This window comes from Lepidochelys kempii, chromosome 8 (assembly GCF_965140265.1).
Source record: "Lepidochelys kempii isolate rLepKem1 chromosome 8, rLepKem1.hap2, whole genome shotgun sequence".
In the NCBI taxonomy this organism is placed as follows: domain Eukaryota; kingdom Metazoa; phylum Chordata; order Testudines; family Cheloniidae; genus Lepidochelys; species Lepidochelys kempii.
In genome coordinates, this window is record NC_133263.1 from 245,089 (window position 1) to 269,383 (window position 24,295).

A 24,295-nucleotide genomic window follows, 5' to 3' on the forward strand; every position below is an offset into this window, starting at 1 on the left:
CCCCTTAGAACAGTTCCCTTTGCAGGAAGAAAGGCAGGAAAGACAACATTACTCACCGTGGAAGCTGCAGAAAAGACTGGAGGAAAAGGGATTCCCGTATCTAGTGGGACCTGGGGCAGCTTTCCTGGCCCAGAGTGTAGCAGATCTCTGAGACTGGAGCCTTCAGCTTTGTTACTAGATGCAACTGGGCCCAACAAGAGACTATTAAACAGTTTTGGGGTTAATGGAGAAACTTTTGTACTGGAGTTGAAAGAATCCAATCCAAAGGGCGAATGAGATTCTTTATTAAGCACCGATCTCAGGGATCCAGCTTCTGTAAGGAAGAAAAATCACAACTGGGTGAGACAAACATCATTGAAGATCCACAAAAGGGAAAGTTCTGTGAAGATAACTGTCCAAGTATTATCCTTCAATATAACATGGCTATAATCCCGTGACAAACCACAGTACAGTTTACCTGGATGTTAAGGCTCAAGAATGATATTGTACAATACTGGATGAGGCAAAAGTAAGCATCCTGTTTCAGTATGCCTCACCAACAGCTTTAATACATCATGGTGGGTTAAGAATTTGGAGGGTCCAGTAGATGATTTGGACCTGAAGTATTTAATTTACAAGGAACTGCACTCGTGTTTGAATCAGACGCTCATGAACTGACCCTTTTGCCTTCCAAATTAGTTTTGGATTCTTCAGAATGAATACAGAATCCTTCTGCAGGATTTTAAATGCAGTAGAGAGAACACTACTGTTGATTTGACCTAGAAAACTAGGGAAACATTTGTGAACATAAAATTGAAAAGTGAAAACAGAAGAGATTTTCTGGGATTGTTAAAAAATGCCTATCACCGATAACCATGAACAAAATACAAAATTGTGTGCTATAATTCCCATACTTCTAGCTAGGTACAATATACAAGAGCTAGCCCGACCTGTCTTGAATGTAATGCTGCCTTTGTGAATAAGTCACAGTCTTGACAGTTCCTTAAGCATACCTTCAGCCTCTAGGTGCTTAGGAAATGCACTTTTTATATTAAGAAAAGGAGGACTTGTGGCACCTTAGAGACTAACACATTTATTTGAGCATAAATAAGCTTTCCGGAGCTACAGCTCACTTCATCGGATGCAAGCCAAACACCAAAATTAATTTTAGCACCAGTTTCCACAAAGTAACTAATTCTTATCTGAAGGGAATGTTAGTCAGACTTTACATCAGGAGATCATTTCTACATAGTCTCACAGAAAAGACAGCATACATAACAAAATGGGTACCTGATAAATATGCCCACCCCTCCAGCCTCCCTCCCCCGCTCCCATATCCCTCCAGCTCCTGCATGTATGTTATTTCTCCATCTCTTTCAGGAGGTTTCTACATGGTTAACCCCTACTTAAAGAAAAAAGATCCAAAGAGGCAAGTGCAGACGAATGATGCTGGTCTTCCCTAAGCACTAAGGACTCCCTCCAAGGATGGTAACCAAGCAGCACTCCTTTGCTTCCAAACATTAAGGGGGAGATCTTTGCCTCACCTTTTGTTTCTTCTTTTGCTTTTTGTGTTGCTAAATCTGCAAGCCAGTGCAAGGCTGATGAGGGGGATGTTTCTGGACATAGTGGCCTGCTAGATTTTGTTTCAGTGGGGTTGCTGATTGGCGAGGTCTCTATTTTCGCAGAATCCTCAGTTCTTCCATCTGTGGCCTCAGGTTTAGGATCAGTGTCCATTTCTAGTTGCCCCAATCCTGCTGCTCCTGCCCCACTAGAGAAGGTGCCCTCACTTCCAGAGGCTGATGCACCAGGATTTATACTGGGAAGCTAAAAACAAAAGATTACATGCGCTGCAGTCAAACGCTGACTCTGGGGAGGAAACTACATTTTTGATGGACTGGGGGGGGAGGGGGGGAGTTAACCAGACGACAACAATATGACATAGTGATAGTCTATCACTAGGGTGGGCTGTGAGGCTGGTTTTGTCTTAAAAGAACGTTGAGATTGATTTTCTAACTCCAAAGCCATGAAGATCCTGGAAATGGCTTAAAGACCTTCATGATTTGAATGTTCAGTGACCAATCAGATCTGTACTTTTATGAATGCATTTTAAAATAGTGAATTTTTGGAAATGAATGTAATGTAATGCAATGTACAAATTTTTATTGTGTCCACTGCTCCAGCTCTCAGTATGCTATTTTATACTGTTAATCTGGGGCAGGACTGTATGTATCCATCTCTATCACCTAGCACAGTGGAGCCCCAATTCCAATAAATATTGAGATTGTTTCAATGTTACTTTGCCCTTCTCACCTCCCCACAATGGGGTTCTGATACCTAACTGGGGTCTTTAAGTGCTACACTAACACATGAGAATATATTTATGAGCAGTCTTTTGGAATTACTTTGTGTTTTTATTTTATGGGATAGGCACCTCAGGATAGGTGCCCATAGTCACATTTTAGAAATCTGAATAAATATTTCATACTGGCAATAAAACATAGGCACATATGAAATGCCAGACTTATCAGACCACACTTCACCTAATCCAGCATCCACTGATTTAAACAAAGGTATCATATGACTTTCTATACTATTCTCAATCCCATTCCGTTCCTGCAGCTGCACACTGAGTGGGGGTTTTCATTAAGCAAATTGTAAATATTAATAAATGCCTATCTCTTATACTATTTTTCACCAGTAGATCTCAAGTCACTTTTCAAAGGGAAGCATCTTTATCCCCTGAGTGGCCAAGTCAGGAATAGAACCCAGGACTCCCAAGTCCCAGTCCAGCGCTTTATCCATTAGACCACACTGCCTCCTCACTAAGCTCTACAATGATACCCAGGTTCCTCTCCAGAGTTATTTCATTTTAAAACCTTGTATGGTCCATTACAGTTGATTTTTTTCCCTGCAACTTGCAGTCATTGAGCTTCATTTGTCACCATGCTGCCCATTCACCTAGCGTGGTTAGGTCTCTCTCAACTTCCTAACAATCTTCTCTCACTTATCTAAATAACTGTTACAAGAAAATTTCTCTCTGACTACTCACTCCCCTTTCCAGATCATTAATAAGAATGTATTAAACACTGGACTTATTACAGAACCTTGTGACATCCTGATGTTAATCTTTTGCCATGACGAAAATTGACTATTTAATTCCACTCTGACTTATGACAGTACTGTAGCTTATTTCTCATTAATGATTATTTTCCTTGCCTGTCTTGAGTGAGACTTTATCAAAGGTCTTTTGAAAGTCTAGTTACATCAACTGCTTCTCCTTTATCCACAACTGTATTGAAACAGTCAGAGAACTCTAACAGATTAGAGAGAGAGTTTTTCTTTACAGAAACTGTGCTAGTTAGACTACTATATCATGACTAAGGCTGCGAGTTTGTCACAGAGGTCACGGATTCCGTGACTTTCTGTGATCTCCGTGACTTCTGCGGTGCCTGGTGCGCCTGGCCTGAGGGCCACCCGAGTAGCTCAGGCAGCCCCTGGGCCAGTCACATCGGCCGCTGCTGGGGCAGTCTTGAGCCACCACACTCCCCTCCCCCAGCTGCAGCTTGAGTTTGGGTGTGGGAGGGGGCAGAAGCACAGGATGCGGTGAGGGCGCTTACCTTGGGGGGCTCCCTGGAAGCCACAACATCCCTCAGCTCCTAGATGGAGGCATAACCAGGCAGCTCTGTGTGTTGCTTCCACCTGCAGGTGCCGCCCCCACAGCTCTCAATGGCTGTGGTTCCTGGCCATTGGGAGCTGCGGAGCCGGTGCTTGGGGTGAAGGCAGCACACAGAGGTGCCTGGTCATGCCTCCGCCTAGGAGCTGAGGGAGGGGAATGTCGCCGCTTCCAGGGAGATGCGAAGCCAGGTAGGGAGCCTGCCAGCCCTGCCAACCATCCCCACCCCACCCAGCACCAGCGGAGGTCCTGGGCCGCGTGCTGCTGCCCCCCCAAAGCACCTGCGGCACTCCCGGGCCACCCCACACATCAAGAACTAAAGAAATCATTTAGCTTCTCAGCAATATCCTCATACTGTCTGGCACTTCTAATACTCCTCTCACATTTTCCTGATGTAATTTATGCTCATATTTAGTGATTTCACTTGGATCAGATTTTCAAATTTTGAAGGATTTTTTTTTGGCTCAAGTATCCTCTCTAACGTACCATTGAGCCATAATGGTTTATCCCTTGGCTTCTTCATTTCCTTTTTGTTCATCAGTACACATGCCTTTTGAGACATATTTTTGTAAGTAGCATCTATGCCACCTCTAAAGTAAAGGAAGTAAAACAGTCTTTTTGATTAACTTTCTCATTTTATTGAAATCTCCCTTCTTAAAATGTAGTGTCACTTTTTGATACCCTTTCTTCTTGTAGGATGCTGAACCTACCTAATTATAATGTGGTCACTTATCAATTAGTGGCTCAAGCTACTACTCCTTCTTGAATTAACTCATTTGTGTTACTTATAATTAAGTAGAGAATAGCGTCTTCTTGTGTGTTCTAGATCTATTCCAAGAAGCAGTCAACCATTTCAAGTGTCAAGGATTGTTTCTCAAAACTTTGCCCAGCTGTGCTATTTTATTGCTTATATGTGGATGTTTGATGCCCCCCAACATCATAATCATCCTGCTAATTTTATCAAAGAACAAAATCTATACATATGTCAAATCAGCATAATATTTCAGAAAGCCATAAGAAATAAAGTAAATGCATTGCTGGCATATTCCCCAATGTACCTTTCCTTCAAGGTTTTGGCAGAGATACCATAAGTCTTTTACAAAAATTTCTACAAAATAAAAAACAAGCCTAGCACAGACATCCAGCTAGCGAAGATTGTGTATAACATGCTCCCCACCTCAACAAGTTTCTGGGTGCCAGAAGTAGCAATGCTCAGTGATAATCCTGACTGAGTCAAGGCATCCAGCCGAAACTGCTGAGATTCTAAGTGCCATGTTATACAGAGGTCAGACTAAATGTTCTAATGGCCCCTCCCTTTTGGCCTTAAAATCTATGAATGCAATATCCAGTGTCCACAAAGGTCAAGCACAGGAATTCTATCCATGGATTCCCAGCTCACGTACCTGTGACATCCCATTTGTGACAGCAGGTCTCAACACAGATTTGTTCTGCCGGTTAATACATGGACAGTTGGCTTTAATTCCCCATTTGCCTCTGGCTGCATGTACCATGTCTCCTATATTGTAAAGAGCTAGAAAAAAAGTTACAAGTTTTCGTACATATGCTCATAAAAACTATGAAGTGAGGCCTTGACTGAACTTCAGGACCAATTTTTCCACCTAGTCACAAGAATCCTTAATTTTAAGGCTTCATGATCAAGATACATATGTTAACCAGAGAGTGCTGCATAACTATGCTCACATAGGACTGGCTTTCAAAATCCAGTCAGAAATGCCATTATAACACTGAATACTTATATTTTCCTTCAGAGGACAAGAGCACTAGTACCTTCCCCATAAATTAAACTACATTTGGTTCATATCTTTTGAAAAGACTTCTGAAAATTAAAACAAGAGTCATGTGCTTTGTATCTGCAAATCTTAGGAGTAGCACACTGGATATGTTTTATCACTTTGTACTAGCAACTCATTCTCATCTGCACTATTTTCGTCTTTCTCCACACCTTCCTCCAAGAGAATGTCTTCCCCCTCCCCCATATTACCTCCTCCCTGATCCTTCCCAAATAAGGAGACAACTAGAAAACAAAACTATCACACTGCCTCCTCTCCTGCTTCCCAAAATAGGGAAGAAGATATCTAGAAACCAGAAGGAAGGAGTTCAAGTATTACCTGTTCCAGGGATGATCTGTGTTGGCATAAGATTCTCCGGTTCATGGGACTGCCCCTTTGCACACTTCAACCATGAGAAAACCTCCTCATCACCAATCTCCTCTGTCTCTGAAATGGACAGAACCAGATCATTTACTACCTTGCAAAAGTCACTCAGGCTTTACAGTGCAGCAGGCTGTTTCTGTACGTATTTCTTCACTGCAACAGTTAGCTCAAGTTAGGCCTGATTTACACTTAAAATTTAGATAGACATAACTACACTGCTCAGGGGGTGCATTTGTCATAGCTATGCTAACCTAACCCGTGGTGTAGGCGCACCTAGGTTGACAAAAGAATGCTTCCATCAACCTAGCTACCACAGTGATAGAAAACCCGCTTCCGTAACTATAGAAAGCATCTGCACTACAGCACTACAAGAGCATTGCCACAGCTCCGTAGCTGTGCTGCTGTAACACAAGACCTGAATAGTAAATGTATTTAATTAAATTAAATGTAAAAATGTAATAAAAAAAGCCAAAAAGGAGTTTGAAGGACAGCTAGCCAAAAACTCAAAAGGTAATAAAAACCAAAAACAACAAAATATTTTTTAATTACATCAGAAGCAGGAAGCCTGCTAAACAACCAGTGGGGCCCCTGGACGATCGAATTACAAAACGAGCACTTAAAGACGATAAAGTCATTGCAGAGAAACTAAATGAATTCTTTGCTTCAGTCTTCATGGCTGAGGATGTTTGGGAGATTCCCAAACCTGAGCCGTCATTTGTAGGTGACAAATCTGAGGAATTGTCACAGATTGAAGTGCAACTAGAGGAGGTTTTGGAATTAATTGAGAAACTTAACAGTAACAAGTCACCGGGACCAGATGGCATTCACCCAAGAGTTCTGAAAGAACTCAAATGTGAAAATTGCAGAATTATTAACTATGGTTTGTAACCTGTCCTTTAAATCAGCTACTGTACCCAGTGACTGGAAAATAGCTAATGTAACGCCAATATTTAAGAAGGGTTCTAGAGGTGAACCTGGCAATTACAGACTGGTAAGTCTAACGTCAGTACTGGGCAAATTAGTTGAAACAATAGTAAAGAACAAAATTATCAGACACAGAGAAGCATAAATTGTTGCACAAAAGTCAACATGGTTTCTGCAAAGGGAGATCATGTCTTACTAATCTATTAGAGTTCTTTGAGGGGGTCAAACATACATGTGGGGATCCAGTGGACACAGGGTACTTAGATTTCCAGAAAGCCTTTGACAAGGTCCCTCACCAAAGGCTCTTATGTAAATTAAGTTGTCATGGGATAAGAAGGAAGATCCTTTCATGGATTGAGAACCAGTTAAAAGACAGGGAACAAAGGGAAGGAATAAATGGTAAATTTTCAGAATGGAGAGGGGTAACTAGTGGCGTTCCCCAAGGGTCAGTCCTAGGACCAATCCTATTCAACTTATTCATAAATGATCTGGAGAAAGGGGTAAACAGTGCGGTGGCAAAGTTTGAGGCTCCTCTGCACTTGTTCTTGAGACCTGCCCTTGATGATCCAATCATCGAGATACAGGAAGACCTGGACTCCTCAACACCTCAGGTAAGCAGCCACTGGTGCTATATATTTTATGAACACCATTGGGGGTGATGAAAGGGTAAAGGGCAGCGCCATGAATTGGAAATGGTGTCCACTCACTATGAAACAAAGGAAAAGTCTGACTTTGAAATATGGAAATAATCATCCTTCAAGTCAAGGGCGGCATACCAGTCTCCTGGATCCAGGGAGGGGATGATGGAGGCCAGGGAGACCATGCAAAACTTCAGCTTCTTGAGAGACTTGTTGAGGCGTCGCAGGTCCAGAAAGTGTCTGAGGACATCTTTTGCTTTTGGGATTAAGAAGTAGGAGTAGAACCCTTTTCCTTTCACGTCCCGAGGGACTCCCTCCATCGCCCCCAGATGCAGGAAGCTCCTGACCTCTTGAATGAGAAGCTGCTTGTGAGAAGGGTCACTGAAGAGGGACAAGGAAGGGGGTGGGATGGGAGGGAATGGCAGCCGATAATTGCAAGGTGTAACCCTGGGATACTGTCTCTAGCACCTAGTGATCTGAGGTGACCTACAACCAGACCGAATGGTAGGGACAAAGACACTGATGAAAGAACAAGGTGGATCTGGGGAGTTGAATGGGACGCACCTCAAGAACACCTTCAAAATGAGTGCTTCTGGCCCCCAGGATGCTTTGCCAGGCTGGGGTGCATGGGTGAGTGGGAGGAGGAAGGATGATGATGACTAAAGCTCATGTCTCTATCCCTTTCTCCTTGCAGACCCCTGTCCAGGCAACCAAAAAGCCTTGGCAGCAGCCGGAACAGCTTCCTCGCTGATTGTGGCATATGCAGACCCACAGAGCAAAGGGTGGCCAGAGTTCCTTTAGGCCATGCAGCCTTGCATCAGTCTGCTGTGCAAAGAGACCATTCTCATCAAATGGAAGATCTTGACTTGAGACCGGCATTTCCCGCAACAGGCCAGCAGTTGGAAGCCAGGAGCGGCACCTCATGACCGCCACCGATGCAACCACCCTAGCCAGCAAGTCAGCACCTCACTGCTGCAGTACCCTCCTTCACCAGGGTACCAAACTCCTGGGCCAAGGACTCCTTGAACTTATGGAGGGAGTCCCAAGTTGTATCTGCCCAAAAAAGCCTTGTAGTTTGCCACCCGGAACTCAAGGCTGGCTGTGGAATAAATTTTCCTCCCAAAAAGGTCCAGTCTGTTGGCCTCTATTTTTGGGGGTTGAACTAGTGTGCCCGTTTGTCCTTCTCTTTGGCCGCAGAGAGGACCAGTGAGGTGGGTTTACAAATATTCGAACCCCCTGGCTGGGAGGCATGGATGATGGGGTTTGCCAGAGGGCCTTGGCTATTTTTAAGACTCCCATCATGCACCTGCAACACGGGCAGGAGTAGATGCCAAGAGCACGCTGAACAGGGTGTCTGCCTGTTCGGCCATCTCCTGTACCTCCAGGCTCATCACTTCTCAGCCATCCATCGAAGCAGGGCCTGGTGCTCTCTGAAGTCCTCTGGCAGGCTGGCACTCAAGGGCCCCGCCACCACTTTGTCCGGGGATGAGGCTGAGGACTGGACCACCGGGGTAGGCCCCGAGGGAAGGGGGTTTTGGGGTGCACACTCGCTCCTCTACCCCGATCTCCAAGTACACTTCGCGCACCAAGGCCGGTGTTGTCGGTGCCATCAGCTGTTGCTCCAATGCGGCGGTCAAGAATGGTGCGAACGGGGCATCAGAATCACTTCCTCTCCACCCCCTCAGCTGTGAGAGGAATGAGGCAAGAGTCTGCCACAAAGTAATCGTAGTGGCTTGGATCGTTTTAATGCATGGCAGTGCCACTCTTGATGGCTCCTCAGGGGTTAGTGTGTCCACCATGGGGACCTCAGACTCGACCACCTCCTCGGCCTGTAGCCCCATGTTATGGGTGACCCTGCACAACAGTTCCTGCTGCGCTCTATCATCACTGGGGGACAGCCCAGAGGACAAAGACCCGCCACCATCTCATCTGGCGAGGATGATGACTAAGTCCTAGATGGTACCAGGCCCTCTTGTCCCTCTGGATGCATCCTGCTCAGTGCCATGCTGTTCAGCACCGACAGTGGCCTTGGTGCCCATGGTGGAGCCAGGACCTGGACGGGGCTCTGCACCATGAAAAGAGAGGACTCGTTGCCTTGAGGTGAGGGACAGTGCAGAGGTGGTATAGGGGCGCGTCCTTCTGCCATTACAGACTGAGTCCCTGGAGTAAAGTGCCCTGGGTCTGGTGGTATGACCACGGGGTCCCGAAAAGCCATTGCACCTGCACACCACCATCCCCACCTGCTGCCTGTGGTGCCGCCGCGCCGATCGGTGCCGACTGCGCCTAGCATAGTAGGAACCCACCTCCGAGTCCAACGATGAGGAACCTGAGTGCGGAGACCATGGCGGTGCCAAGCAGAGAAGGCAAGCGGTGCCTCATCATCGCTGCACCTTGCAGTGCTGGAGGACTGTGGAGCCGTCATGGCAATCAAGCCCCTTGCCGCCTCAAATGTGTTCGGCGTGAAAGGGAGCTCCAGCTCCTCCACATGGCACACTCTAGCAGGAGAAACCCAAAGCATCGGACTCGCCGGACCCCTTTGCAGGCCCAAAGTCAATAGTGCTGGCTCCTGAGAGACCGGCACCAGATGCCCCTGCACGGTGGTGCTGTTAGACCCAGCTGCTGTCACCGTGGGCGAGCGCCCTCTATCGGTCTTCTTGTGCCGCTTATGTGGCACCAGTGAGCCCAAGTGGTGCTGTGTTGCCTCCGCGGGCTTCAGCATCGGGCAGTGACAGTGCTGAGGGGCTCTATGCCTAGAGTCCTTCCTCGGTGCTGTTTCTTTAACGGAGGCCGGAGCGCTCCACATGGAGGTGCTCAGTGCAGCCTCCTGCTGGCCCAGAGCCGGCTGGGGACAGAGAGCTGCCTCTGTAAGGAGTTCTTAGAGCCTGAAGTACCTTTCCTTCTTGTTCTTGGGTGGAACCCTTTGCACATCTTGCAGTGATCTGATCTGATGTGCCTCCCCAAGACACTTAGGGCAGGAGTCGTGGGGTCCCCTGTTGGCATTGGCTTGTGGCAGGTGTCGCATGGCTTAAACCCTTGGGATTGAAGCATGCTCCTGGAGCCCAAGGGGGGGAAGCCCCCCACTTCTACTTAACTAACTACTACTTAACTACAGGATAATCAAAAGTCAGATCACTAGGGAAAATGCTCGCCAAGGCAAGAGAGACACGCAGCTCCAACTGTCACTGGCAGTAAGGAACTGAAGAGGCGGTAGGTTGGCAAGGACCTATATACACCGCCATGAAGACTCGATTCCAGGAGTCTCCACACCCGACCCAACAGGTGCCACTAGGGGAAAAACCTTCCAACGACTGTGAACGCAGTGCATGCACACCTACTTGGAATCAACATGAGCAAGCACTGGAAGAACAGTGAAGACAGGGTGACAACAGGGGAGTACAGGGCAGAACAGAACAGAAAAAACCTCCCCCACTGTCAAACCCCTCCAACCTCTCACGTCAGTACTCCCTAACTCACCCTTAAAAACTCCAGCTAGCTCTCAGGAGTTTTTTACCTGGAAACTAGCCAGTTAAAGGGGTGTGGACAAATCTGGTACTCACCGCTACGTGGACGGTTCTTCCTCAGTCGATAACAGTCCAGACAGACTCCAAAACCACATTTGCGACAAACCCAATGAATATTGAAGAGGGTTGTCTCACATACATCGCACATCTCCCTCACACCACGGACAGCTCGCTTCCAGGCTACTTTCTCTACAAAGAAAAGGAGGAACATTTCAGGAATGAACGCTTGGATAACGGATTGTACAGCCCAGTGCGTAACCCCACTTGCTATCTTCAAGCACAGGACAGTCTTCACCGGAGTATGTCTATACGCAAAAGCTATTTGGGAGTACTGAAAGAGACCTGCGGGCAGGAAAAGCTTCAAATACAGTGCTTTAATTCCATTTCTCCCAAGTGAATTTGGAAATATCTTAGAAGCACCGCAGATAGAACCATTCATTGAGACGAGACTTCCTGAGGGGAGTTTGGGACAGAACAGTTTGACATCTGCAGTACTGATCTTGTGACACTTATTTCTACCATTGGAAAAGGGGAAAAAAACAAGCCTCCAAGAGTTGTAAGAAGCACAGGGGTATTTTGTGTGATCCACACAGAGTTTCAGCAAAAGGTATAAGAGAACTTACAGAAACTTCTGTGAAACTAGAAAACCTTATATTAATTACTATCTGTAAATAAAGTTTTAAAGACCTCTATAGATGACAAGCATATGATTTTAGTAATTTATCATAGACCTACCAGCTTCCTGGGTTTTCAGACTGACAGATCTGTAGGGAATATTCCCTCCAATTGGCTACTTTTCCCCTTTCCGCTATGGCCATCCTCTGCATATACGCATGTAATGGGTTAAACACCTATATCACCAAGGAACGGATCTTCTCCTTGCACTGGCAGAGCTGGATCTAGCATAGCTCAGTCTGTCAGCCAAGCCAGGCCCTGTTGGGTGTGGGAAGAGGCATGTCCCTTCCCCTGAAGATCCTGGAGTTCTTCTTGGATGGGGGCTGCACAACGGGGCACCCCCTAAAGATAGCAGGATGGGAGGATACAGGCCTTCACACTAGAGCAGAGAAATGTGAGGGGACTGGGCAGCATATCAAAGGCAATGCATGAGGGCAGAGACTTGGGGGGTGGAGGAGAGGAGGGGAGCCACCAGACAGCAACACATTTGTTTCAGGCTTGGATTGTTGTTGTTGGATTTTCAAGGGGGGGGGGGGGTAGAGGAGCACTCCAGGAACCTTACCCACTGACTGGGACCTCACTGGTTAGGCAACAATTTCTCTAATGAGACAAGAGGCAGCAGTATTTTCACTCTCTTCATTGTTGCTAGTGAAAGCAGAGGCAGGAAGATCCAGAGAAAGGTGGGGAGTTGATCTGAGAGTCTATTAGGTATTAACAGAACGAGTACTTCACCAGGAGGGGCGACAGGTTTGTAGAAATTCTGGTGGTGCCCAGAACCCGCCCCAACTCTGCCCCCCACCTGCCCAAGGCTCTGGGAGGGAGTTTGGGGATGGGAGGGGGTGCAGGGGTGAGGGCTGTGGGGTGAGGCTGCAGATGAGGGGTTTGGGGTATGGAAGGGGCTCAGGGCAAGAGTAGGGGTGTAGGGGGTGAGGGCTTTGTCTGGGGCTGGGAATGAGGGGTTTGGGGTGTCGGAGGGGCTCAGGGTGAGAGGAGGAGTGTGGGGGGTGAGGGCACTGTGGTGGGGCTGAGGGGTTAGAGACACTCAGGGCTGGGGCAGAGGGTTGCGGTGCAAGGGGATGAGGGCCCTGGCTGGGACTGGAGATGAGGGGTTTGTGGTGTTGGAGGGGGCTCGGGCAGAGGATTGAGGGTGTGGTGGGGTGGTGAAAGATCTGGCTGGGAGTGTGGGCTCTGGGGTGAGGCAGGGCTGGGGATGAGTTTGGGGTACAGGCAGACTGCTCTGGGACAGGGGCCGGAGAGGACTCCCCCCAGCCCTTTCCCTGCCAGCAGCAGTGAGCTCTGAGGGAGGAGCCCCCCTTTCCTGCTCCCCCAGCAGCACACTCACCCCCACCATCACTGAATGTACTCCTAGGAACCCTCTCAGGTCCAGGAATCTCCCTCACCTCCCCCGTTGTGGGTGCTGCGTGCACCTCCTCCCCTGCTGTTACCCCTGACTGTAGCCTCACTGGGGGTGAGGGATGGGGCTGCCTCCTTGCCCAGCATGGGGCAGAAGTGGTGACTGAGGGCAGGGGGCCCCCTGTGCTGGTGGAGGGTCCTGCCGGAAAAGGGAAGGGTCTGAGGGGGAAGGGCAGGCTCAGTCAGTCTGCCCTGGCAGTGGAGCTGGGGGGCACTAGGACCCTGTGGTAGGGGAAAGGCAGCCAATTGGCAGAGATTTCCCCACAAACTAGAGGTGTGTGTGGAAAAGCCATAAAATTAGCAGGTCTGGGGGTGTGCGTGCACACGGAACCAGTGGATGGGTGACTAAAGAATTAACAGTATCTGGGGAGCACATACAATAGGCATATAAGGCGGGCATGGGTGTGAAACTGCTAATATGTATCAAAATTCATGAGTATTTATCTGAATTCATGTAAATATCAACTAAAATCTGTAGGATTACAGTTTGTAAATGTTGGTAGGTTTGTCAAAGAATTTAGTTTGCCTTTTTCAAAATTGGAACAATTTAAATCTAGATAACATTCACAACATCCATGCTGAAAAATTATGTAAAAGAGTTGCAAAGTCAGAGAAAACCCACTGGTTCTTACTAACTCTTAAACAGAAAATATATTTAATTACAAAAATATTGTTTCCCGTTTTTCACATATGCAATTTCTTAAAGAAATTTTTTTCAACAGGAAGGCTTTCTGTTCATGGTTTCTGCCAAAATGTAAAGTTGATTTTGTAAGTGTGAAGAAAATTTTGAACCATCTGAGTTAAGGAAAGTTACACTTTCTTTCTTAATGCAGAGGAAAAAGTGTTTAAGTACATTCTGGCAGGGTTGAATCAAAGCATCTTAACATTTGGATGCTGAACCCCTGAACAGAGCTTATTAGGAACTTTGCAATTTTGCTATGCTTGAAATTAATTGGTTTTGATGAAGGTTTGACAAATGTATTCTGAGCACATGCAGTTGAAAGTTTACAACTAGAGATGTGCAATTTGGCAAACAAACACACAGACATCCCAGGGGTTTTTTTTGTTTGGTTGGTTTTTTTACATAACTGCACTCAAAAACGAAACAATGTAAAACTTCAGAGCCTAAAAGACCACTCAGTCCTACTTCGTTTTCAGCCAATCGCTAAGACAAACAAGTTTGTTTACATTTCCAGGAGATAATGCTGCCTTTTTCTTATTTACAGTGTCACCAGAAAGTGAGAACAGGCATTTGCATGCAGTTTTGTAGCCGGCATTACAAAGTATTTATGTGCCAGATATGCTAAACATTCTTACGGTCCTTCATGCTTTGGTCACCATTCCAGAGGACAAGCTTCCATGCTGATGATGCTTGTTAAAAAAATAATGCATTAATTAAATTTGTGACTGAACTCCTTGGGGGGGAAATTGTATGCCTCCTGCTGCTTTACCTGAAGTCTGCCATATATTTCATGTTACAGCAGTCTTGGATGATGACCCAGCACATTTGTTTTAAGAACACTTTCACAGCAGATTTCACAAAATGTAAAGAAGATACCAATGTGAGATTTCTAAAGATAGCTCAGCACTCGACCCAAGGTTTAAGAATCTGAAGTGCCTTCCAAAATCTGGGAAGGACAAGGTGTGGCGCATACTTTCAGAAGTCTTGAAAGAGCAACACTCCAATGCAGAAGTTACAGAACCCGAACCACCAAAAAAGAAAATGAACTTTCTGCTGGTGGCATCTGACTCAGATAATGAAAATGAACATGCGTCAGTCTGCACTGCTTTGGACTGTTATCGAGCAGAACCCGTCACAGCAGAACACGTCCCCTGGAATGGTGGTTGACACATGAAGGGACACAGGAATCTTTAGCACTTCTGGCACATAAATATTTTGCAACGCCGGTTACAACAGTGCCATGAGAATGCCTGTTCTCACTTTCAGGTGACAATGTAAACAAGAAGCATGCAGCATTATCTCCTTCAAATGTAAACAAACCTGTTTGTCTGAGCAATTGGCCAAACAAGAAGTAGGACTGAGGGGACTTACAGGCTCTAAAGTTTTGCATTATTTTATTTTTGAATGCAGCTTTTTGTACATAATTCTACATTTGTAAGTTCAACTTTCATGATAAAGAGATTGCCCTACAGGACTTATATTAGATTAATTGAAAAATACTATTTTTTTGTTTTTTTACAGTCCAAATACATATCAAAAATAAATATGAAGTGAGCTCTGTACACTTTGTATTGTGTGTTGTAATTGAAATCAATAGATTTGAAAATGTAGAAAACATCCCAAAATATTTAAATAAATGGTATTCTATTATGTTTAATCGCTTGACAGCCCTGCTTCAGTCCCATTCCACTGTACTGTACAGACATTACTAAAAGGAGTAAAACCAACAACAGCTTACGGTGTGGCTCCACCATCATCATTGCCTCCTTCTCAGACATAACAAGTTGGCAGAACTGGTCCCCAACATTGGCCAGGATATATTTAGAGGTCTCCAGGTCAATACCCTCTGCAGGGGAAGATGACGGAATCCACAGGCTCATGGCATCAGGGTCACTCTGCTGGGGATTTAAGAATCCCTCCACTCGTAGGATACCTTTCCGAGTAAATATCAGTCTGAAACAAAACAGTATAAGCTAGTCAACAAGAAGCACAATGGTTGCTATCTACCTTCTGCAGCCATCCAAGTCACAACATGCACCCAGAAAGGAGAAGAAAGGTTTCTTCTACACCTATACTCTTCAACCAGTGCAATTCATATCTATACCCAGAAAGGCACAGCAGGTTATGTGAAGGCAATGGCAGTAGACAGCTATTAGGAAATGGATCCATCCCTTACAAGCAAGTGGTGATGGGGAGCTCTACGTAAGGAAAATGATTCAGGTTTGGGAAATAACAGTACTGAAAAGTGTCAAGGGATCACAGTGATAAAAGTAATCTGGATTTATCTGGTCTGGTAGGTGACAGTATCTAAAGTCCTGTGCATAGAATCATAGAATCATAGAATATCAGGGTTGGAAGGGACCCCAGAAGGTCATCTAGTCCAACCCCCTGCTCAAAGCAGGACCAATTCCCAGTTAAATCATCATTCCCAGTTAAATCATCAAATGGTGCACTGTTCTCCATTGTGACTCTTAACACAAGTTATTTCCTAGATTCTGAAAAAATACTGTAGGGGAACAGGGGGAAAAAAAAACAATCAGGAATTGGGAATAGGATACAGAGCCTTTCCCTACTAACTCAAAGTTAGCCTACACTGTTAGGCCCAGATTTTTAAAGGTATTTAGGTGTTGCTGCACTCAGCGTTACAATGCCTAACTGACTTAGAAGCCTAAGTCTCATTTTCTAACGGGAATTAGGCATTATCAATAGGATTTCAGCTCCTAAATGCCTAAATCCCTTTTTAGAAAAACGAGACTTCAGCATTGCAAAGCTGAGTGCAGCTATACCAAATACCTTTAAAAATGTGGTCCCCAGGGACAAAGTTCATGTAACTTGACAACTGTTTCAATGGCTGACATGTTAGAACTGATCTCAGTCTGGCTTATACTGGACATGCAAAATATCCACCATACATGCCACCAGTCTCAGCAAAAACCAGTGCCAGTTGTCAGAGGAAGAACTACTCTTCAGTCACAGAGGAAGCCCCCCAGATCAAAGTTGACGTACATCTGGCAGGGGGACCATGTTATATCAAGGAAGCTTGAACTTCTGCTGAACTCTCTAAGAGGAGAGCTTATTTCTCCAGAGTGTCAATCTAACTTCTCACCCTTGTACCAATTTAGTTTTAAAACCAATGAAGGGAGAGACATAAAGCACCACCTCTCCCCCAACCATCCCCCCAACAAAACCAAACCAAACCAAACTGGTTACTAACTAAAGAGAACTGGATAAATTCATGGAGGTTAAGTCCATTAATGGCTATTAGCCAGAGTGGGTAAGGAATGGTGTCCCTAGCCTCTGTTCGTCAGAGGGTGGAAACGAATGGCAGGAGAGAGATCACTCGATCACCACCTGTTAAGTTCACTCCCTCTGGGGCACCTGGAATTGGCCCCTGGTCGGTAGACAGGATACTGGGCTGAATGGACCTTTGGTCTGACCCAGTATGGCCATTCTTATGTTCTAACCTTCCTTAACTGTTGTTCAAGATAGAATCATAGGACTGGAAGGAACCTTGAGAGGTATAGTCCAGTCCCCTGCACTCATGGCAGGAATAAGTATTATCTAGACCATCCCTGACAGATGTTTGTCTAACCTGCTCTTAAAAATCTCCAATGATGGAGATTCCACAACCTCTCTGGACACTTTTATTCCAGAGCTTAACCACCCTGATAGGAAGTTTTTCCTAATGTCCAACCTAAACCACCCTTACTGCAATATAAGCCCATTGCTTCTTGTCCTATCCTCAGACGTTAAAGAGAAGAATTTTTCCTCTCTCCTCCTTGTAACAACCTTTTATGTACTTGAAAACTATTATGTCCCCCTCTCAGTCTTCTCTTCTTCAGACTAAACAAACCCATTTTTTTCAATCTTCCTTCATAGGTCATGTTTTCTCAACCTTTAATCATTTTTGTTGCTCTTCTCTGGACTCTCTCTAATTTGTCCACATCTTTCCTGAAATGTTGCACCCAGAACTGGACACAATACTCCTGTTGAGGCCTTATCAGTATGGAGTGTGCTTGATTGGTGGTTTGAAAAGTGTGAATTGGGAGTGCTTTGTTCCAGGTGAGCCTTGAGTGGGCCTGACTGTATAAAAGCCAGTCAGCTGCGAGCCAGCTGAGCAGCTAACAGAAGAGCGGCTAACAGAGGGAGTTTGCCTGGGAGTTCGCCTGGGGAGAGCCTGCCGAGGCTTACATCTTGCCGGCTTCTCTGAGTAGTTACTACAACTCCTGAGTGAGCTTGTAGAAGGAAGGTAATATGGATGGGGGGTGTTCAGCTGTTGTGACCTGCACTGGATGTGCCATGCTCGTCTTTCTTCCAGAGGACAGAAGCGACTTTGTCTGTACAAAGCGCAAGCTGGTCTCCATATTGGAAGAGAAGGTTCAAGGTCTGGAGCAACAGGTATCGACCCTGCATTGCATAAGAGAAACTGAAGATTTCCTGGACAGACGTCAGGATATGCTTCTATGGGCATAATGTCCTGAAGATTCAGAGCAGGCTGCGCAGCGGGGACAGGAGGACGGTGAAGAAATTTGGCAGCATGTGACCCCCAGAAGAAGAAAGGGGAGTGTCCATGTACCAGCAACGCAGATAGAGGTAAGTAACCGTTTCATGTTCTCTCCACAGGTACTAATGCAGAGAGTGGACTAGATGATACGTCTGAGAGAAGGGAACAGAAGGAGACTCCGCCGATTGGAAGGCATGAGATGCACTGTCCTGGGGTTTGGGGTTCCACGATCACCGCTCCCAAGAGAAGGAGGTGGGTGGTGGTGGTGGTCAGGGACTCTCTCCTCAGGGGGACTGAGTCATCTATCTGCCGCCCCAACTAGGAAAACCAAGAAGTCTGCTGCTTGACAGGAGCTAGGATTCACGATGTGATGGAGAGACTGCAGAGACTCATCAAGCCATCGGATCGCTACCCCTTCCTGCTTCTCCACGTGGGCACCAATGATACTGCCAGGAATGACCTTGAGCGGATCACTGTGGACTACATGGCTCTGGGAAGAAGGATAAAGGAGTCTGAGGTGCAAGTGGTCTTCTCGTCCATCCTCCCCATGGAAGGAAAAGGCCTGGGTAGAGACCGTCAAATCGTGGAAGTCAACGAATGGCTACGCAGATGGTGTCGGAGAGACGGCTTTGGATTCTTTGACCATGGAATGGTGTTCCAAGAAGGAGGAGTGCTAGCCAGAGACAGGCTCCACCTAACGAAGAGAGGGAAGAGCATCTTTGCAAGCAGGCTGGCTAACCTAGTGAGGAGGGCTTTAAACTAGGTTCACCAGGGGAAGGAGACCAAAGCCCTGAGGTACGTGGGCAAGCAGGATACCGGGAGGAAGCACAGGTAGGAACGTCTGTGAGGAGAGGGCTCCTACCTCATACTGAGAATGAGGGACGATCAGCGAGTTCTCTCAAGTGCCTATACACAAAGGAAAGAAGCCTGGGAAACAAGCAGGGAGAACTGGAGGTCCTGGCACAGTCAAGGAATTATGATGTGATTGGAATAACAGAGACTTGGTGGGATAACTCACATGACTGGAGTACTGTCATGGATGGATATAAACTGTTCAGGAAGGACAGGCAGGGCAGAAAAGGTGGGGGGAGTTGCCCTGTATGTAAGGGAGCAGTATGACTGCTCAGAGCTCAAGTATGAAACTGCAGAAAAACCTAAGTGTCTCTGGATTAAGTTTAGAAATGTGAGCAACAAGGGTGATGTCGTGGTGGGAGTCTGCTATAGACCACCGGACCAGGGGGATGAGGTGGACGAGGCTTTTTTCCAGCAACTCACAGAAGTGACTAGATCGCATGCCCTGGTTCTCATAGGAGATGTCAATAACCCTGATATCTGCTGGGAGAGCAATATAGCGGTGCACAGACAATCCAAGAAGTTTTTGGAAAGGATAGGGGACAATTTCCTGGTGCAAGTGCTGGAGGAACAAACTAGGGGCAGAGCTCTTCTTGACCTGCTGCTCACAAACCGGGAAGAATTAGTAGGGGAAACTAAAGTGGATGAGAACCTGGGAGGCAGTGACCATGAGATGGTAGAGTTCAGGATCCTCACACAGGGAAGAAAGGAGAGCAGCAGAATACGGACCCTGGACTTTGACTCCCTCAGGGAACTGATGGGCAGGATCCCCTGGGAGAATAACATGAGGGGGGAAAAATAAAAGCAGTACTTGTGGCACCTTAGAGACTAACTAATTTATTTGGGCATAAGCTTTCATAAGCTACAGCTCACTTCATCGGATGCATAAAGGAAAGGAGTCCAGGACAGCTGGCTATATTTTAAAGAATCCTTATTGAGGTTACAGTGACAAACCATCCCAATGTGTAGAAAGAATAGTAAATATGGCAGGCGACCAGCTTGGCTTAACAGTGAAATCCTTGCTGATCTTGAACACAAAAAAGAAGCTTACAAGAAGTGGCAGATTGGACAAATGACCAGGGAAGAGTATAAAAATATTGCTCGGGGATGCAGGAGTGAAATCAGGAAGGCCAAATCACACCTGGAGTTGCAGCTAGCAAGAGATGTTAAGAGTAACAAGAAGGGTTTCTTCAGGTATGTTGGCAACAAGAAGAAAGTCAAGGAAAGCGTGGGCCCCTTACTGAATGAGGGAGGCAACCTAGTGACAGAGGATGTGGAAAAAGCTAATGTACTCAATACTTTTTTTGCCTCTGTCTTCATGAACAAGGTCAGCTCCCAGACTACTGCACTGGGCAGCACAGCATGGGGAGGAGGTGACCAGCCCTCTGTGGAGTAAGAAGTGGCTAGGGACTATTTAGAAAAGCTGGACGAGCACAACTCCATGGGGCCGGATGCGCTGCATCAGAGAGTGCAAAAGGAGTTGGCGGATGTGATTGCAGAGCCATTGGCCATTATTTTTGAAAACTCATGGCGATCAGGGGAAGTCCCAGAAGACTGGAAAAAGGCTAATGTAGTGCCCATCTTTAAAAAGGGGAAGGAGGAGGATCCTGAGAATTACAGGCCAGTCAGCCTCACCTCAGTCCCTGGAAAAATCATGGAGCAAGTCCTCAAGGAATCAATTCTGAAGCCCTTAGAGGAGAGGAAAGTGATCAGGAACAGTCACCATGTTTTCACCAACGGGTAGTGATCAATGGCTCCATGTCTAGTTGACAGCCGGTATCAAGTGGAGTGCCCCAAGGGTCGGTCCTGGGGCCGGTTTTGTTCAATATCTGCATAAGTGATCTGGAGGATGATGTGGATTGCACCCTCAGCAAGTTTGCAGATGACACTAAACTGGGAGGAGAGGTAGATACGCTGGAGGGCAGGGATAGGATACAGAGGGCCATAGACAAATTGGAGGATTGGGCCAAAAGAAATCTGATGAGGTTCAACAAGGACAAGGGCAGAGTCCTGCACTTAGTACGGAAGAATCCAATGCACTGCTACAGACTAGGGACCGAATGGCTCGGCAGCAGTTCTGCAGAAAGGGACCTAGGGGTTACAGTGGACGAGAAGCAGGATATGAGTCACCAGTGTGTCCTTGTTGCCAAGAAGGCCAATGGCATTTTGGGATGTATATATAGGGGCATTGCCAGCAGATCGAGGGACCCCTCTACTCGACACTGGTGAAGCTTCATCTGGAGTAGTGTGTCCAGTTTTGGGCCCCATACTACAAGAAGGATGTGGAAAAATTGGAAAGAGTCCAGCGGAGGGCAGCAAAAATGATTAGGGGACTGGAACACATGACTTATGAGGAGAGGCTGAGGGAACTGGGATTGTTTAGCCTGCAGAAGAGAAGAATGAGGGGGGATTTGATAGCTGCTTTCAACTATCTGAAAGGGGATTCCAAAGAGGATGGCTCTAGACTGTTCCCAGTAGTAGCTGATGACAGAACAAGAAGTAATGGTCTCAAGTTGCAGTGGGGGAGGTTTAGGTTGGATATTAGGAAAAACTTTTTCACTAGGAGGGTGGTGAAACACTGGAATGTGTTACCTAGGGAGGTGGTGGAATCTCCTTCCTTAGGAATTTTTAAGGTCAGGCTTGACAAAGCCCTGGCTAGGATGATTTAGTTGGGGATTGGTCCTGCTTTGAGCAGGGGGGTTGGACTAGATGATCTCCTGAGGTCCCTTCCAACCCTGATATTCTATGATTCGAGAAGAAGAATTACTTCTCATGTCTTGCTTACAAAACTCCTGCTAATACATCCCAGAATTATGTTTACCTTTTTTTTGCAACAGTGTTACACTGTTGACTCATATTTAGCTTGTGATCCAGGATGACTAAAACATAGCCTTAGTCAGGGGTATTTTTAGAAAAGTCATGGACAGGTCAGGGGCAGTAAACAAAAATTCACGGCCTGTAACCTGTCCATGACTTGTATTACATACCTCTGACTAATTCTGGGGATGGGGGTGGCCCAGGAGGGCTTGGGTGGGTAGGGGGGTGTTAGCCCGGGTGCGCCACGGGTGCCAGCAGCTCTGGACCTTCGTTGGTGCTGGGGGTATGGAGTGAGTTGTTGGGGCGGTAGGGCTGGCAGGCTCCCTACCTGGCTCCGTACCTCCCTGGAAGCGGCAACATCCCCCTCCCTCAGCTCCTAGGAAGAGGTGTGGCCAAGCAGATCTGCATGCTGCCTCTGCCCCAAACACCGGTTCCGCAGCTCCCATCGGCTGGGAACCAGAGCTGCCTAGCCACGCCTCTGCTTAGGAGGTGAGGGATGTCGCCACCGAGACAATGACTTTGGATATAAGATCCGACAGTCTGGAATTGGGTCTGCAGAAGGAAGGCTCTGGCTTAGGTTGAGTCGAGCACTGCCCCAGTAAACTCTCTTCTCTGAACTGGAACAAAAAAAGAGTTGACTTTTGCTCATTTATCAAAAGGCCCAGTGCTAAGAAGATGAATGAATGGGAGAGCAGTGAATTGGTAGTGGCATTGGTTTACAATAAACCTGAGAAATCTTCTGTGGCCACAGAAGATACAAATGTGAAAGTAGGCATCCTTTATATCAAGAGACGCATACCAGTACCCTGGATCCAGGGAAAGAATGATGGAGGCCCGGGAGACCATGCGGAACCTCAGTTTCTTGAGATACCTATTGAGGTGACAGGTCCAAAATGGGCCAAAGCTCCCCTTGACCTTTGCGATCAGGAAATATCAGGAGTAAAACCCCTTCCTCGTGAGTCTTGAGGAACCTTCTCCATGGCCCCCATCTACAGGAGGGGCTGTACCTCCTGGGCAAAGAGTTGCTTGTGAGAAGGGTCCCTGAAGAGGGACAGGAATGGAGGGTAGGAGGGAGGGGTGGATGTAAACTGAAAGGTATAGCTGATGGTCACTGTACTTAGCACCCAGCAGTCCGATGTTATGCAAGACCACGCTAGGCTGAAGTTGGATAGACAGTCCGAAAACAAAGGGCAGACAGGATCTGAAACAGGAACTGGTATAGCACCCTCAGGCACACCTTCAAAAGGCCTGCTTGGGCCCACTGGGAAGTACTTATGTGACCCCTTCGGGGAGGTTGAGGGAAGCTGTTGATGCTGCTTCTAACCTCTCCCGTTCCTTTTATAGGATTCCTGTCTCGGAGATAGAGCCAAGAAACGTGGTGGCTGTTGGGGCCTGAAGTGCTTCCTGGAAGCCGATGGAGTGTAGAGGCCCAGGGACCTGAGAGTGGCCCCTGAGTCCTTCACGCCATGAAGTCTTGTGTCTGTCTGCTCTGAGAATAAAGAGGAATCTTCAAAGGGGAGATCCTGGGTGGACTGTTGGACCTCATGAGGAAGTTTGAGGACTGGAGCCAAGAGCATTGCCTCATGGTGACAGCAGAGGTCACTGTCCATTGCTGAGTCAGCTGCATCCAGAGCTGCCTGGAGAGATGTCCCAGCCACATTCTTACCTTCCTCCAAGAGGACAGAGAATTTCTGCCTTGAGTCCTGCAGCAGAGTGTCTTTAAACTTGGCTAAGGAATCCCACAGATTATAGTCATATCTCCAGATACGCAGCTGTAGGCTACACATTGAATACATTTTTCTCCCGACCAGCTCTAGTTTTATTGCATCCTTTTGTTTGGGGGTAGCACTGGCCCTGATGCCCCTGTCATTGGCTGCTGACACAACCAGGGACCCTGGTGGGGGGTGGGAGTATAGGTACTTGTACCCACTTGCTGGCACATAATATTTATTTTCTGCCCTCTTTGAGGTGGGGAACAGAGAAGGAGTTTGCCACAGGGCCTCGACCGAACCCATTACAATCTCATTAATGAGCAAGGCCATTTTGGAGGGAGCAGCTGCAGCCAGAACATCAATAAGGCCATGTCTACACTACCCGCCAGATTGGTGGGTAGTGATCTATCAGGGATCGATTTGTTGTATCTAGCATAGACGCGATAAATCGATCACCGATCGCTCTGCCATCGACTCTGGAACTCCACCAGGGCGAGAGGCGGAAGCTGAGTTGACGGGGGAGCGGTGGCTGTCGATCCCGCGCCGCGAGGACGCGAAGTAAGTGATTCTAAGTCGATCTAAGATACGTTGACTTCAGCTACGCTATTCTAGTAGCTAAAGTTGCGTATCTTAGATCGATCCCTCCCCCACCCCCACCCTCCGCAGTGTAGACCTGGCCTAAGGCTGTGGGATGATTCCTTAAACTCCTCAAGCTCCAGCCCCAGGTTAGC

General features: G+C 46.9%; 1 protein-coding gene across 3 annotated transcripts in view; it reads right to left on the minus strand.

The window, feature by feature from the left end:
- Positions 1 to 24,295, minus strand: part of KDM3B (lysine demethylase 3B) — a 132,430-nt gene that overhangs the window by 32,909 nt on the left and 75,226 nt on the right. For all 3 annotated transcript variants that reach the window (XM_073355004.1, XM_073355003.1, XM_073355005.1), the window contains 6 exons: positions 15,418 to 15,632; positions 10,946 to 11,098; positions 5,782 to 5,889; positions 5,056 to 5,183; positions 1,524 to 1,803; positions 57 to 313 (listed from right to left, as the gene is read on the minus strand). In XM_073355004.1, coding sequence (XP_073211105.1) covers positions 57 to 313; positions 1,524 to 1,803; positions 5,056 to 5,183; positions 5,782 to 5,889; positions 10,946 to 11,098; positions 15,418 to 15,632 — 1,141 coding nt within the window. The remainder of the gene's footprint in view (positions 1 to 56; positions 314 to 1,523; positions 1,804 to 5,055; positions 5,184 to 5,781; positions 5,890 to 10,945; positions 11,099 to 15,417; positions 15,633 to 24,295) is intronic.